Below are 18,083 nucleotides of genomic sequence, written 5' to 3' on the forward strand. Positions count from 1 at the left end.
TAGTACCCATAACACAGGCCTTATTGAGCTTACTTAGGGACAGGGACTAGATTGATTTGTGTAAAAAAATCCCCTAATATTTATTTATTTTATTTTGATTCCAACAGTACTTACACTCTGCCACTCCGCCACTGTCCTTCGACATCCGTGACTATTAAGAGTAACAGTTAGGGCCGCCTAAAATGCTGCCACTTTAGGGCTAGCCGTATTTCCTGAAAAGATACACATTTTACCCATACACAAATACATACAATAAAAAAAAACTTCATGACACAGGTAGTTGATTATAACAAGGTCATTATCATTAACATTACAACTAAACCAATATAAGCCTAGTCAAATAGACCCGTGGGATTTGTACCAGGTGCAAAGGTGTCCATCACTACACAAGTAACATTTCCAATAATTTGATATACAGATTGGTCTTGCCCACTCCTACAAATTATAGTAAGTTGATCTTCCAAGGCTCTTACAACAGAATTTGCAGCTGTTTTCGTGGGTCTGATTATTTTAGCAGCTTCAGTTTCAGCGCAGTGGATGCGGTAAGGCGTTGTCGTTACGGTGCTGTGGCGATATTTGTACGGTACCTAAACTTCTCCATTCTCGAAAGTGGTAACCGGAGTTCTGCGTTGGCGTTACATTCAGGTCCCATGGAACACGAACGCAGAACGCCGGTAACGGCTCTAGAGTCGACGGCTAGAACGAACTCGAGACACAATTTGAGATGAAGAAAAGAGGAATTCATTTCTTCATCTCAAATTGTTTTCACCTTATGTCACATCATATTAGTAAATAAACATGCTTACCTCTTGCTAACATCAAGTTAGCATGGAGATGCTCTACGAGCACCTCCTGTTGCGTTTTATTGCTCCGCTTTCGCGACACCGACATTTTCCACGTTTTCCACAAACAAAACCAAACAAATTGGAATACAAACAAGTTTACAAACTTCTTCGTACTTGACAGCAGATTTTTTTAAATGTTGCCTATTAAAATTTGATTAATTATTTTTAATTACATAATTAAAAAGTAACGTTTTAGTGGTCTAAGGTGTGTACACTAGTGTTAAATATATGTAATGGAATAAAATTCATTAAATTATCATATTTCACCCAAAAGAAAATACGATTTTACAGTTTTTATACAGATATCATTCATTCATTCGTTCACTTATTTTTTTAAAGTGGCAACACACTCAATTCAACTTAGAAATTTTAGAATCCGTCTAAAATCTGGCTAAATTTAGTCAGCTTGACGTTCCTGGAATAGCACTTGTTAAATCCGCCGTCTAAAATATGATTAAAACTTATCTTTCATCGCACCACACTGCGACCTTGGTGTGGTCAAAATCTCTTTCTCAGTTTAACTTATAGTTGCGTCCTTAACACACGTACGGCGAACACCTTACACACTATCGATACGTGCGCTGCACCGTACTAAGGTCGCGGTGCGATGCGGTAGTCTGTTACGGCCTTTATTGCTCCAAATGTTTTATCCGTTCGTGAAAAATTCCGAACGCATGTAATCTGACAGCAAAAAAAAGTAATCTGACAGTGACATTGACAGTCCATCATGCCCATTCCATGCCCATTCTTTGTTATTATCGTGTAAATCATGTATTTCTTCTCATTATAATTGTTAAGAAATAATTAATTAATTCTAATCTATTTTAGAACCCAATATTTGCTCCAAGTGCAGTCTTTCACTATGGATTTAACACAAAATGAGTCTTCAAATGAGGACCCCTTGTCGCACTGCCGCGCTTGCTTGTCCTCCGACGTTAGATTGTTTAACATGCATCAATATAAACTTGACAACGCCTTCGCGAACATCACAGGGATTTCTGTAAGTAACAATAACATGCTTGTTGTTTTTTAAACTTCCAAAATTATACACGGTGTAACATGAGTAAACCGAATAATTTTAACCACGCATTCCTGAGATCAAAAGAAGTAAAAAATGTATTGAGTTTAAGTCAATTTCGCCAAAAAAAATTTTTTTTTATTTTGTTTTTCCAATTTATTTGAATGTATTTGTACATAAAAATAAAAGTTATTGGTAAACTTGTCACTTAAAATACACTTAGGTTACTTTATATTTTAGGTTTGTTTTTAAGTATGTTTATGGTTTTAAAAAATTAAAATACCATTTTATTTTGCTTTCAAATACGCGCTCAAAGCGGCTTATTTTCTTAAAATTGATTTTTACATTTTTTTTTCGTAAAACCTACTTTTTGCAAAGTGTTACTTGTCACTTTTTGACATCTATCAATAAGGATATTTAGACTACGTCCAATAGCATCAACATCACCATCAAAAAGGCCTTTTACACTATGTAACAATAAAAAATTGTTTTTTTTTAATTAATAATATCTCTGAAACTAAGGACTGTATCGTTTATTATAAATACAGATAAAACCTGGTCTAACTGTTGACGTGTGTATTATTTTGTATTACTATTTTCTTAAGGTATAATCTGGGGGTATTTTAAGCCATATCTGATATAAGAATGTTTTACATTTATTTTATTTTAGGGACTTTATGATGATACCTTCTAGCAAATGTAATTCGGACAAGCCTATCGAGCTTAATTTGAGACTATTTCACCGATTCCTTGGTACGATTTAAAGAAACAAAAGGTTAATATGCTGCCAATATATGCCATCTAAGTGTCCTTTTCATGATTGCTCAATTGAACATCCACAGAATAAATGTGGTGAATTTTTATCTTTACATGAAAACGACTTTTTATGCAACATTTTGGATTCCCGTCAATTTCTGACGCCAGAGAAATGAGGGAAACAGCTAAAAGAATCTACCGAAATCCAAAGCCTAACGGACATTCATGGCGTTGAACCATGGCTAGAACAGGTCTATAGAAACGCTCCATGATGGTTATATTGTATACCAAAGTCGGGGTTGTCGTAAGTAACATGCCATATTTTCAAAAAGGCCACCAAGCACAGATCCAAAACTTTTTTTCCAACTAAAAGAAATGATTAGACTATGCCCAGATGTTTCGCTTTACGAATCATATGTAATTGCTGTTTACATAGTACGATTTTTTTTGTGTAATCTCTCGTCTTGTTCGCAAACCGTAAATTTTCTTGTAGTATTTGTCCGAAATCGTTGTAGTTACTCGGGAAGACTGGGTAAATATTGTCCAAACCATATGCTTTACGTGATCTCCCAGGACGAAATGTTACTTATTATTAAAGCACTAATTAAACTATATGTGTAATTTTTTAATACAAATATAATACCAGAAAAAACGGCTAAGTAAAGTTGTATTTATAATAAACGATACAGTCCTTAGGCGAATTTCAAAAAAGTTTATAAGACATTTTTGTCTCTAAATATGATCAGGAATACGCTGTTAAAATTATTCGGTTTGCTCATGTTAAACCGTGTATTAGACGTGCGCGCCGCCGCCATAAGGAGTCAGCGCGCCGCCGCCGCCGCCGGTACTTTAAAATTCGCGCCGAGACAAAGCCCGCAAGAGTACAAATTTAAAATCAATGGACATAAAGCGTTTGCGACGTGCTTAGCTTTAGCGTTTCGACTGTCCCGTTTTCTTTTACATTCATTGCTTGATTTATTTTAACCTTTAAATCGATAACGTCCACTATAATGTACATCCCAAGAAAAAAAAAATTGCACCAAATATTAAAGCATAGCGTTACTTTCCTCTGGTAGCGTACTTACACTACCAGGAAACTACTAATACATATTACTACTTGAATGATATGTTATTTTTAAGTATGAGTATATAAGAAAATATTGGGAACCAGTGTGAACATAATCTTTTTGTCAAAGTCCTACAGAACGCAGAACTTGCAAGGAAGCATCCGACAGACTGAGATTTTACCCATATATATATTTTTTATATGACAGTATTAAGCAGAGTTAAAATAAAACGTGTAATAGGTTACTAACTGGTCTGTTTATTACGTGGCAATATGATTTACATAAAAATGTTTTTTGTTTATGGGTAAAACAAGTGTAAAAAGTGTAATGTCCAGTATTTTGCCCGTTGACACTTTTGCTAAGTCCAATATGTTAGACGTTGCCAAGTATGGGAAGAGTAAAATTATTTAATTTTCAGGTAGGTTAGGTGTTTCAAAACATTTTAAAAAGTCATTACTTGCCGTATTACGTAATGAACCAAATAGATAAAAAAAATATTTTTATGGATTTTTTCCCTGTGGATGTGGTGTGTGTGAGTGTTTGTTTCCTGTTTGTGTGTGGATTTGTTTTCATCAAGAGACATACCCGATTTCATTTGAGTAATTTGTTAGGAAAATTTTGATAAAAGTGCATGCATTATTGTAAAAACCATTGCTTAGATGTTACTGCTTCCTAGGATAACCCGCTGTTTGATTTAACGTTAAATAAATGACGTCAATGACTGGTAAAATTTTACCACTTACTACTACTAATGTTATTCCAAAAATATAAAAATAATAGGTTTTACTTCAATTCATTACATAAGTTGACATTATCAGTAAGTGTATTTCTAATTAAACATGCAATTATTCTATATTTAATTAAAAAAAACATGAATTGGACTAAAAACCTTACGCACATAAAGTAGGTAGTCTATACTCGGCAACGTCCAAAATACTGGACGTCTTTTCATTACGCGGCGTATCTTTTTATTTACACCGATCCTGGCAACGTCCAACATACTGACATATGTTTTTTTCATGATATTTCTACAATAAACCAAAAAAACGATGTAACACAGCTTTTTTGAGATTTTCCCCGTGTTGATTTAAGAGTTAATCTTGGTTTCTCATTATACGTATATTGAAAAGTTGAAAATCCCACGCCGCCGGCGTTACGCCGCCGCCGTGGATTTATTCGTGGCGCGCCGCCGCCCGATTTTTTTCGACCGGCGTGCACGTCTACCGTGTATATAAATTAATTTGAATTCGCTTATAATTAAAGAAAGCAATCATCTTTAGTCATCCGGCTTTTGTATCAGTTGTACTCACTTTTGTACCAATTTTTGCATGTTTATTTGTAAATTTGTAACTTTTTTTGTGTTGGTGTATGTTTATTTTGTTGGTAGCGGTCAAAAGATTCTTAAGTTTTGTTTATTCTCACTTTTATTCACCGATGAATCCTTATGTTTTGGTTCTGCCACCTAATTAGTTTTAGTTCTAGTTTTAGCTTTAGTCTTCCCAGGCTTCCCTGAAAATCAGTGTCACATTGTGTGTCCTAGGATACACAATGTGACAACTGAGTGAGGACCAATTGGCACAAATATATATGTCATGAATGAATTTTATTTTTGTGTTACTTATTATTTGTACTAACAAACATTTCTTATTATTAAATCTCCATTTACTGCTTACTGCTAGCCTTTCTCCGCAGACATCTTTTCTGGTTGCCCTTGGCATAGGCCTCTCCCATATAAGTTACGTTTTTTTTCTGTCTATTTCTCACTGCACCCACATGAACGCTTTTCTGTTTCGCCCTATGGTTGACTGGTAGAGAATGCCTATACCGGCATTAAGTCCGCCTGTTGTACTTTTTGTATGTGCAATAAAGTTTAAAATAAATAAATATTCCTCCATGCGTTCCTGTCCAGACACTGTCTTCTCCACAAGGCTCCAGCCACCTGCCTGAACTTGTCTTCCCATCTCGTTTTTTGTCTACCATCATTCCTTTTTCCCTCTCTTGGGTACTATGTTTCTGTTAAGTACCAAATCTCCATTTATAATGTATTAATTAACATAGCTGTGAGTTAAATTTTAGGTTGACAAGGACCAACTCCAGCAGTACCTGTGCGTGTACTGCGGCACTCAGGTGCTTAAGAGTGCATCCTTTAGAGACATGTGCCTGCGCGCACACCAGAGTTTAACCTCAGAGCAGGCCAAGGATAAGGTATACATTTTTTTATATAGGTTTTACAAACATTCCTAGAATATTTTCCTTTATTTTTAAACAATTGTTTTTCTTATTGCTGTAGCTTTTACAAAGATTTGCGAATAAAGAGTAGGTATTCTACTGTTCTAAAGATTGGTGCAGAACCAGTGGCGGATTTGCAGTCTTGGCCGCCCTATAGTCCGTTTTTTTTAGCTTTAGAAAGAACTCCGCAGAAGTTCGCTTGTGGTTCTAAATCTGGCACTTTTAGCGGTAACAATTTGAAGTAAATTATATGTATTGACCATGCTACATTAGATAATTCAATAATTATTAACAATTAACGAGCCTGATAAAAAATGCACGCTTCCTTCTGCGGAGTTCTTTCTAATGCTAAAAAAACGAACTATAGGCACCAGGAACTCTAGCCGCCCCTGTCTCAGCACCCATCATATTGACTACATTCTACGTTTTCAGTTATCTCTTTTTATCATGAGGGGTCATCCATTAATTACGTCACACGAATTTCTAGGTTTTTTGACCCCTCCCCCCTCCTTAATTTTATAACCCAAAACTGCTTAGGAAAGAAAATTAAACGAATAAAAACAATTATCGTTTTAAAAACTTGTTATTTAAATGTACAGCGAATAAAATAATTAAATAAATTTTTGGTTACTGATGAAGTTAAAGTGACGTCACAAAGTTTGTGTGTCCCCCCTCCCCCATGTCCCAATATGTCACATTTTCTTGACCCCCTCCCTCCCCCTAAACGTGTGATGTAATTAATGGATGACCCCTCAGATAATTTTTTGTCACAAGTTGCCGCCCTAGGCCCGGGCCTACTGGACCTTAGGGCAAATCCGCCACTGTGCAGAACAGTGATAATATTTTAAATTTTCAAAATATTTAATAATTTTTCAGATTAACATAGAAGTCATCCGCAAAATAAATTCTTCCAACCAATTCCTGGACCTAACCTTAACTGAAATCCAAATCATAGAATGTATAGATATAGCATCAGCTGAAACAGCCATAGAAAGTATAGATGTAATACCAGCTGACACAGCCATAGAAAGTATAGATGTAACACCAGCCAACACAGCCATAGAAAGTATAGATGTAACACCGGCCAACGCAGCTATAGAATGTATAGATGTAACACCAGCCAACACAGCCATAGGAAATATAGATGTAACATCATCTGTAGATATACCGCCAACTGACACAACCATAACATGTATAGATACTACAGATATTGATCTCCCACTAAATGATATTGACCCAGAGGATATCAATATAACCCTTGAACCAAATTTAGACTTTGCTGATATTGAGGAGAAGAAGAGGAGAAACAATCAACCAAAAAATGGATACAAAAATAAAAAGCCGGTTCTAAATATTAGCAACAATAAAAATCTTAAAACAAATGTCAAATCTGTTGGAAAGAAAAATGATGAAAAAATTTCATACGAAATCCTAAAAGTATTAAATGCCAATGATAACCTTCATAAACAAAGTGTAAAACTTGATCAAACAGATGGTATTACTGAAAAAACAGATTCAAAACCTTCAGTCATGAGGAAAAGGAGAATAGAAGATTCAAAAACTAATGATGAAAAACTGAAACTTAATAAAAAACGTAAAATTCGAAATCCGAATGTAAAATTTGTTGGAGTAGATGGTATTATAAAGAAAATTGATTCTAAAGTTGAATATGAAAATCAGATGCAGGTTCTTAATATAAGTAAGGATAAACTGAAATATATTAAAAGTAGAATGAGAACGATTGGGGACAGTCTCAAGAAAAAGATGAAAATAGTAATTGGGGAAAATAATGACGGTAGTCCAGGAGATATTAAGATAAATGTTGAAACTAAAACTAATGTTGAAGTGAATGGCGTTAGTAATGTAGGTATTATTAGAATGCCTATAAAAATGAGACAAGAAAATTTAAGAAAGGATGCACTTAAGAAGATAGATATGAAAATGATGCTGAAATCAAGGAAAAAGATAGCTCGTTATAAAATAAGAAGGAAGCCGGAGAATAATTATTTGCCGGTGTTTGATTTTGCTAAATTCGAGAGTGACTATAATGTGAAAATTGTGACTTTGAGCAAGGTGAGAATCAAACTAAAATTGTTTTATACTAAACTTGCACTTATTAGTAATGATATATCATTATAAACTTTATATTTTCATCAAAATTTGACAAAAATAATGGTGGAGCGCTTCTAAATACAAAGATAGTCCGATTTTCCTCCCTGGATATTGAAATTATTATTAACTTTAAAATTTTTACAGTTTATTGTATACTTAACCATGGTTATGCTCCTTCGTTTTACTCTTTCCGTTTTTTTTATTACAAGATTTAGAAGTGGGAAACCAAATTCCATTCAAAATTTTAAAAGCTTTTGGAGCTTTTTTTTATTAGCCTATAGGAGTGTACCACTGCTGGGCAAAGGCCTCCCCTCTTTCCCGCCATTTGGTCCTATCCGATGCACACTCTCGCCACTCTACAAAATGTGTCAAGGTCATCCCGCCATCTCCGTTTTGGTCTTCCTCTGCCCCGAGATCCGCCCTGTGGGATGCAATGCCGGTTTTGGAACGCAGTTCGGTGCTATATAATTATATAAAAAAATCGATAATGCGAAGGGGCGCAGCTGTGGTTAATATAATGCCTGTTACATCAATTATTTTCTGTAATGTAAAATCTGTAGCGTTAAAATATCTTCTGTAATGTTAATATCCAGAGAGCAGAGAGTAAAATGGGGACTATGTTTGTATGGAGAAGCCGTAACATGACTTAGCCCTCCTTCCTCTTAAGCGAAATATGATAGAATAGGGATGATGATGATGACACATGTTGAATTTTATAACAAAATCAAGTAAAATAGATAGCAAATTCGCAATTTATCACACTAATGTGGATATTAATAATATACGGAAATATGTAATACAAAAATACAGGACCTGAAAGTTTCAAAATTTAAGTTTCTTTTAACTTCCAAAAAGGAAATAAGTAAGGATGTCATTCGATTCCTTACAATTTATAAAAAAAATTGTATTGCAACTATATACATACATAAACGCAATATTTCACCGACAAAAATGCAATTTTCTTGATTTCTCCATAGTTCGAGATGGACTCTCAGTGACCTTGACGTCACGTTCACTATTCGTTTTGTTAGGAGCGTTTCGCGAGTGAAGTGCAACTGTCGGACTTTGACTATCATTTGTGGCTTTTGTATTGCTTTAACCAAGTTTGTACCAAGGATGCTGGCGGCATTTCCTCGCTGTATCGCAATGCTGATACGTTGTGCGAGGTAGCCGCCAGCTCTTCGGTCACCGTCAATTATGATTATTTAATGAAAATTTGTCATCTAGCCTATTTTATAATTTTGCTAGTTATTACTGTAAAACGTTGGTATGTGCAGGAAGAGCAACTGGAGGAAATCGCCTCGCGTAAGAAGTCCAAGAAGTACTCGTACCAGTGTGAGGCCTGCGGAAAAGGGTTTAATATGGAGTTGGCATACAACAACCACATCATTAGACACAATCCTGTATGTATCATTAATATCATTGACCGAAGCGAAGCGAAGGTCTACGTTTTGACTCGGGCATTTTGCTTTCGTATGTCCGGATGTTCTCCTCTACAGGTCGCAATTCTTAACCGATTCTCGTGAAATTTTGTGACCGAATTTTATGACTAAATAAAATTTTTTTGTCAATCCGGTTTTTGGAATTTTTTTAAAATGGCGGAGTCGTGATACCTGGCGCCTAAACAAATAGTCGTATCGATATCATAAGCCTATTTTCTTTTTGAAACATGTTTACAGAGTTAATAGCAAAAAATGCAGAAAAAAATTATCGCTGGTGTAGGCGGTATTTAGATATTTAATTTTAACTAATTTTAATTTGAGAAGGAGTAGCTAAATTTCGTCAACCAATCTAAGAACTATTAGGCTCAGTTTGTAAACGTTCGCTTTTTCTGTTTGCACAGAGGGTCTGGGTTCGATCCCCAGTAATTGTATGCTGGGATATTATAACTTTTTGTATTTTTTTACACATAAATTTCGTATTGTTTTTCTTTAATTTACTATACACCGTGTTTTTATTGAATTCCGTTAACTTCGGGGTATAGTTAAGTACGTTTATAAGAACTAAATGGCATAGTTAATTTTCAAAAAAAAAATTTTTTTTTGTTTTCTTTTTTGTTTTTTTTTTTTTGTTTAAAAAGTAATTAAATGTAGCATATAGCGTTGTTGTAACACGGGCATTACATTTAACTCAACGCGAGGTCTACAGCTCACAGAGCCACTAGTTATCATTAGTTCAGTATCTACTAGCGACCCGCCATGCTTCGCACGGGCACAGAATAAATAATAGTATAGGTACAAAAGATTCACTCTCTAACAAAACGCGTCTGTTACGATCAGGACAGATATGGCCGCTAGGTGGCAACAGCGCCACGCGCGGCTTATGGCTAGCCACCAAAATTGGTGTGGAACGGATGTACTTGTAGCTACCTGTTGCAAAGCGACGAAATCGCGGAGCGCCAGTAGCGGGGCCCAAGCTGCCGGTGGTCAGGGCTGCAGAGAGAGGAACCGGCGGACTATCCACGCCATGTCCAAGATCACCGCCTTCTGCATCTGACCCTTGATCCAACCACCCAGCGAGAGTCTCTCTAGGTGTTGGTCGAGACTCTTCGCTATGAGACCGTTCACTGACACGACTATAGGAACAATGATCGTCGAATCAACATCCCACATGGCGGTTATCTCGTGAGCCAAGTCTAGGTACTTACTGGACTTGTCCTTCTCGGCCTTCACGAGATTCTCATCATTATTATCATTATCATTAGTTTAGTAACCTAAAAAATTATACACCTAAACCTTCCTCAAGAATCACTCATTGATTTGTGGAAACTGAATGAAAATCCGTTCCGTAGTTTTTAGGGTTCCGTACCCCAAAAGGAAAAAACGGCACCCTTATAGGATCACTCGTGCGTCTGTCGGTCTGTCTGTCCGACCATTCCCCCCCTTTATCTCCGAAACTACTGGGTTTTAAATTTTGAAAAATAACACTAAATAGTTCTTTACCTATATACTTAGGTATGACAGGAAAATCCATTAGAAATGTGCCGTGCCGTTAAAAGCGTGAGTGGGACTTAATTAGTTTTTGACGGTTTATTAAGGTGGTTCGCTTTTCATACAAAATTCAATCAAAGCTCATTAAGTAACTACACACTATTAGTACACAAATATTTCCGCATTTATCTTCTTTCGAATATTCGTTTGCGCGAAATTAACAGGAAAACAATGTTTCATACAGAAATCATGCAAAAATCATAGTTAACTTTTCATCAATTTTACGTATGTGTGTGTCACAAATGTCGTGTACAGATACATTTGCGACGTTGCCATACCATTTCCGACATTGCCGGGCTGACCACGGCTCGAATTTGGAGTGCCGTCATGTTTAGTGCAATTTTGTTGACACTGATTTTTGACAGGTAGTTAATTGACCTAAGCGAGAAGTTCGTCAGCTTAGCTAAGAACTATCATGGCGTGTTATGCAAACAGTCGCTTTTTTGCTTGCAAACGGAAGATTCCCGGTTCGATCCCCAGTCATTGTATGCTGGAACATAACTTTTTGTATTTTTGTTACACCTAAATTTCGTATTGTTTTTTTATTTTTATTTAATTTTTCTTATTATAATAAATCGATTATTAAGTATGGGCTACACGTATTTTTTTATTTTTACAAAGATAATTAGAAATTATACTCTTCCTAATCTCTCTGATTTTTACAATCAGGACATCCTCACTGCAATAAAAACCGGGCAAGTGCGAGTCGGACTCGCGCACGAAGGGTTCCGTGCCATAATGCAAAAAAAAAACAAAAAAAGCAAAAAAAAACGGTCACCCATCCAAGTACTGATGACCACTCCCGACACGTTGCTTAACTTTGGTCAAAAATCACGTTTGTTGTATGGGAGCCCCATTCAAATCTTTATTTTATTCTGTTTTTAGTGTTTGTTGTTATAGCGGCAACAGAAATACATCATCTGTGAAAATTTCAACTGTCTAGCTATTACGGTTCGTGAGATACAGCCTGGTGACAGACGGACGGACGGACGGACGGACGGACGGACAGCGAAGTCTTAGTAATAGGGTCCCGTTTTACCCTTTGGGTACGGAACCCTAAAAAGAAGTGTATAAAATTTCCTGTGGTTAAAAATAATGGACTTTGTCTATGAATGAAAAACACAATTATTACTATAGTTTGTTTTTTTTTAGCATTAGAAATAAGGTAAACAATCTTGACGTGTCTTTTAATTGAAAAACACATTTTAAAAATAAGTTACGGCAAATATGTAACAATTATAAATCTAATACGATCATTTATATTCTTCTGCTTTCATAAGTAATCATTATGATTTTTTAAAAACCTGATAACACTGAGTATGTGGGGGAAGCGCTGCTGGCCTAGCGGAAAGCAATTCGGAGGTCGCGGGTTCTAACCCCGGCTGGTACCAATGATTTTTCGAACTTTTGTACGAAATAGCATTTGATACCTACCTATTCATACACCGATACCTATTTTTCGGTGAAAGAAAACAATGTGAGGAAACCGGACTAATCCAAATAAGTTTACTCTCTGGGTTGGAAGGTCAGGGCAGTCGCTTTCGTAAAAACTAGTGCGCATGCCAATTCTGGGATAAGTTGCCAAGCGGAGATTGAATATCTGGGAGACCGACCAAAGCTTACAAAACATAAAAACTCAAAAATGCGCGTTTTCTCATAGACCTAGCTAAGAGATCAAACCCCTTATAGCAAATTTCATCGAAATCGTTACAGCCGGTTCTGATACCATCCAAATATATAAATAAATAATTATATATCTAATAAATGAAATGAAATGAAATGAAATGAAATGAAATGAAAATGAAATGAAATGAAATGAAATTTATTTGCTAGAAATGTGGTAGGTACAGAAGTTTGGTGTTAACATGCAATTTTGCGAGTTCAGCACATTTCGCCAATAATCTCGGCATGCAAATTATGTTCTATTTTAACCTACTTATACTATACATTATTTACAAACTATTTACATAATCTGGGGGCACAGCCGTGTCAAGACGAGACATATCATATTACTCACCATCATATTATCATCATCATCATCATATCATCATAATAATTGCTCGTTTAAAGGTAAGATAACACAAAGGAGAAACAAAAGAAATTACCTACTCGCACCAGTCTTGAACCCCAATCCTCTTGCACGTATTTCCACGAACATACCGTTACGCTGTTGCAACATACTTACGTTGTGTGAAATTGTCTACTACAATGATCGCGGAAACACTGTTTGCATGTGTGAGTAATAGTAGGAAAAAGCGTGACAGCAACACTCCGTCGAATTAAAAAGGTGGTTTTTGCATGGTGGTGGTATTCAATGTTTATTTTAATAGTTCAATATTTACTTAAAGAGTGCACGAAACATACTTTTAAGTATACAAATACCAAGACCATTTCACAAAAAAATAAAATCTGAAATTTTGCAAAAGTGGTGCCATCTAGCGAGAGTTAAGTTTTGAGTAACCTAAGCGAACCACCTTAAAGACTTTTCATTCACGTTCCACATAAAAAATGCGTTGTTAAAAAATGAGTAATGTACACGGAACCCTTAGAACGCGAGTCCGACTCGCACTTGACCGTATTTATTGATTTTATCACGTACGTACATATGTCGCAGTCAAAAGTGTGAACTGGTCAAAAGAACTTTTAACCGACAAAAACAGGCAAAACTGCTTTTGACTTAGCATGTTGGTCAAAAGTAGTTTTACCTGAAAATCATTGGTTAATAGTAATTGTGACTGTTACTATCAGTCAAAAGTACTCGCAGAGATAGGTAGGTTAGGGTTTTTTTTTCTACGCCCAAAAAACGAAACTGTTCCCAGAGATAGGTAGGTTAGGGTTATGTTTTTTTGCTACGCCCTAAAAACGAAACTGTTGTCAGAAATAGGTATGATTTTCAGGTAAAACTACTTTTGACCAACATGCTCAGTCAAAAGCAGTTTTTCCTGTTTTTGTCGGTTAAAAGTTCTTTTGACCAGTTCCCACTTTTGACTGCGACACATACACACAGACAGACGCGGGGAGCGACTTTATTTTATAAGGTTTATATAGTGATGAAGATGCTATTTTGATTTCAGAGTGAAGGCGCGTTTTCTTGCGAGATATGTTCCATACGCTTCCGGCGCAATTGCTATCGCCAAAAACATCAGGACACCCACCGACTGAAGTATATATGCCAGTCGTGCGACTTTGTGAGCAGACAGAGGTCAGTTCTGAGCAACGAATTATATATTTTATAAGCGATTCTAAAACTTAAAACTGAAAATGACACACGTCAAAGACAAATCTTGCAAACCTCGATCTCTTTCTGTGTATGGATGAGTCACTACACGCATGCCCATAGGTATATAGGTGTACAGAAATGGCTCGGTGAACATAACTTGGAAATTAACTTGAAAAAAACCAAAATCATACAATTTAAGCCCACACAAAAAAAGCCATTGGAACTAAGTTTAGACACTGCCACATGTAATATAGAAGAGGTCGCGGAATTCAATTTGTTAGGTATAACCATAGACTCCGGTATGAATTGGAAGACCCACATACAAAACATAAAAACGAAAATGTCAAAATTTGTATATGCCCTAAGCATACTAAAAAAGAACACAAATTACGAGTGTGCATTATCCGCATATTACGCATATGCGTACGCATGGCTTCGGTACGCCGTAGTCCTTTGGGGTGATAGTGTCGAGGCCGAACAGCTTTTTATAATGCAGAAAAAGTGTATTCGAATTTTGGCGAATGTGCGTATACCAGATAGCTGCCGTCCGTACTTTGTTCGTTACAAACTTTTAACACTGCCCTGCATCTATATATTGCAAGCTGCTCTTTTTGTTCGCGAAAACCCTCATTTATTTTAACTAAAACAGGATAAGCAAACAACTAGAGCACAGTACACGAATAAATTGCTGTTACCCAAAACGAACTTACAAATGTGTAAAGGGCATTTCCATTTAAAGTTGTACCATGATTCACTTGACGAGTTGAAAATATAATTTGGATTATTTGGTACTTTTTTATGTGATTCTATGAGTAAATATATTCTAGTTTACGAAACACAAAAGAGAATCGTTATATTTTTAGCATAAACCAGTTAAAATTAATATTTAATAGGATGAGGGAGGTTTTTTTCGGTCCGTTTGGTTACAAATGGTTATTGAAATAGTCAATAAAAGACATACTTGAAGCAAATGTTTTTATGTTTAAAGCATAATAATGTTAATAAACATCCTAAAAACAATCATCATTGACCAATTTAGAACAAACATTTTTCATAAAAGGAAATTTTAGGTGGTTTGGTTACGAGGTGGCCCCAAATCGTACGATATTTTTAGGTTTATTAAATAGTTATTGGCATTACTGCCATGTGACGAATAATAATAATTAAATTACCAAAACTAAAGATTATTGTCAAAAAATTAAATATTTTAGCTTATAAACTTTGAATAAACAATAAAAAATACTTTTGAAATCAAGGGGACATTTCCAAATGGACACCCATGTACCTTAATGGACAAAGTAAAGACGAGATCACAATAATCAAAAAATTACACAAATACTCAGTGATTAAAAAAAGGACTACAAAATATGTACCAAAATCAGTAGATAAGGTTTTAAACATAAGAAACACAATATTACTTAATAAAATATGACTTATTAATTGCATATTATGAATTAAATAAGTATAGACAAAGTCACGGTAAAAACTATACATACTCAATGTGCGTGCGACTTTACCGTGTCCGTTTGGTTACATTTTTCTAGTCCGGCTATATGTTACGCTTCAAATTGTAACCAAAGGGACGTAACGATTTGTCTGATCCAGAATTAAATCTATTCAAAATAATACAAAACTAACCGCAATGTTCAACTTATGTGCTTGATAAATAACTAAATGAAACATGGTTTTATTTAATATTAACAGTGTTTTAGTTACCTAAGGTTCAAGCTGCATAAACAGTTGAACAAAACGGACAAAACATTGAGTAAAATTACCGGTCACACACCAGCCCGCCTTGGAGGTTGCGAATTGACTGTTATAAATCAAATTTGACGTTTAAACAAGCTTTATCTATGGTCACAGGGTTTCTAGGATGAAAAAGAACCTAAAATATTGGTAAAAAGTATTTCGCTAAGTAGCGAAAACTGCGTAACCAACCTGGACTATGTCCGTTTCACCATTTCGCGGGGACAACGTTTTTATCGAAATTAAACCTTATTATTGGTGTTTTTAAAGCTCTTTTTCATCAATAACACATTTTTCAACATTTAAACTATGCCAGGAATGCATTACTTGGTGTTGCCTTCATAGAAAAAATATGTGTAAAAGTCCATCAAAAATTGAAGTCGGTGAAGGGGACAGTACTACAGAGTGATTTTATCATATCTAAAAACCTGATTTTAAGTAAGAAAAAAGTGATTTATTGTGCATTAAACTTAATAAATGATGTGTCTATATAATATATTTCAATAAAAAACATCATTTGCCTAGTTAAAAAATTCGTCTTAAGAGTAAAACGCAAAAAATTTAAGGGGACATGCGAAAAACTCGAGGGTACAACTTTAAATGGAAATGCCCTAAAAATGGTCCACATTACAAATGTATCCTAATAACTAATAAAATTCCTGACTCGATTAAGCAAGAACCTCAAATGCGATCTTTAAAAATAAATTAAAAAACTTATTACTAGATAAATGTTATTATTGTGTTACTGACTTTTTTAATGATAATTTATAATTCTTATTTTATTATTATAATTAACCTTATTTATTGTGACATTGAATTTTAAATTATTGCATGAAATGTTATTATATTACTTTGACTATTGCTAAAACTTAATGTGTGCTATGTTATTTAATTTATCTTTTGTTGACATTTACAATGTTAGATTTATTGGACTTTTTTTTTCTTATACACGCTAATTATACGGTAGATCTATATATATAAATGCAAGTGTCCTGACTGACTGATTCATCAACGCAGAGCCGAAACTACAAAAGCCAGAAAGTTGAAATTTGCACACCAGATTGCATTTATAAAGTGTACAAGAGATAAGAAGCGATTTTGAGAAATTCAACCCCTAAGGGGGTTAAAAGGGGGATGAAAGTTTGTATGGGGTTAAAGTTTTCTTTTAAGCTAGGAATTTGAAACTTCGAAAAAAGGTATATTATTAAAATACAAGAAAAGTAATTTCAGCGTTTATGAAAATTCATCCCCTAAGGTGGTGAAAAAGGGGTTGAAAGTTTGTATGGATATCAAAAAATTTTTCGAGTGGAGGACTTGAATCTTTGTATTTAGGGATATTTTATTAGAAGACAGGAAAAGTAATTTCAGCGTTTTGTAAAATTCATCCCCTAACAGGGTTAAAAAGCGGTTGAAAATTTTAATCCATTACAAATTCTTTGAAACATCTTAGAAAGGCATAATAGCCGATTACAAAAAAAAGTGATTGAAACGTTTTTGGAAATTCAACCCCTAAGGGGGTTAAAAAGGGGATGAAAGTTCGTCTTCGGGTGCAAATTTTATTTTAGGCTAGGAACTTGAAACTTTGTAAAAATATATCAAATTCAAATACAAGAAAACTAATTTCAGCGTTTTAGAAAATTCATCCCCCAAGGTGGTGAAAAAGGGGTTGAAAGTTTATATGGATAACAAAAAATTTTTCGAGCGCGGGACTTGAATCTTTGTATTTGGGGATATTATTAGAAAACAATAAAAGTAATTTCAGCGTTTTGTAAAATTCATCCCCTAACAGGGTTAAAAAGGGGATGAAAATTTGTATGGGGTTTAAGTTTTCTTTTGAGCTAGGAATTTGAAACTTTGGTAAAATATATATTATTAAAATACAAGAAAAGTAATTTCAGCGTTTTAGAAAATTCATCCTCCAAGGTGGGGAAAAAGGGGTTGAAAGTTTGTATGGATATCAAAAATTTTTTCGAGCGCGGACTTGAATCTTTGTATTTGGGGATATTATTAGAAAACAATAAAAGTAATTTCAGTGTTTTGTAAAATTCATCCCCTAACAGGGTTAAAAAGGGGATGAAAATTTGTATGTGGTTTAAGTTT

The 18,083-nt window shown here is 35.0% G+C and overlaps 2 protein-coding genes across 2 annotated transcripts in view; both read left to right on the forward strand.

The window, feature by feature from the left end:
• LOC134677278 (zinc finger protein 425-like) overlaps positions 1-18,083 on the forward strand; it is a 98,937-nt gene that overhangs the window by 58,103 nt on the left and 22,751 nt on the right. The gene's annotated exons all lie outside the window — the stretch shown is intronic.
• Positions 1,578-9,758, forward strand: LOC134677546 (uncharacterized). Its single transcript, XM_063536014.1, has 4 exons — positions 1,578-1,845; positions 5,763-5,891; positions 6,792-7,988; positions 9,305-9,758. Exons 1-4 carry the CDS (start codon positions 1,708-1,710, stop codon positions 9,551-9,553), a joined length of 1,713 nt encoding a protein of 570 aa, XP_063392084.1. The 5' UTR covers positions 1,578-1,707; the 3' UTR covers positions 9,554-9,758.

This window comes from Cydia fagiglandana, chromosome 26 (assembly GCF_963556715.1).
Source record: "Cydia fagiglandana chromosome 26, ilCydFagi1.1, whole genome shotgun sequence".
In the NCBI taxonomy this organism is placed as follows: domain Eukaryota; kingdom Metazoa; phylum Arthropoda; class Insecta; order Lepidoptera; family Tortricidae; genus Cydia; species Cydia fagiglandana.

Coding starts and splice junctions, on each gene's coding strand:
- LOC134677546 (XM_063536014.1), top strand. CDS start 1,708: ATGGATTTAACACAAAATGAGTCTTCAAATGAGGACCCCTTGTCGCAC. Junction 1,846..5,762: donor CGAACATCACAGGGATTTCT/GTAAGTAACAAT, acceptor GTTAAATTTTAG/GTTGACAAGGACCAACTCCA. Junction 7,989..9,304: donor AAATTGTGACTTTGAGCAAG/GTGAGAATCAAA, acceptor TGGTATGTGCAG/GAAGAGCAACTGGAGGAAAT.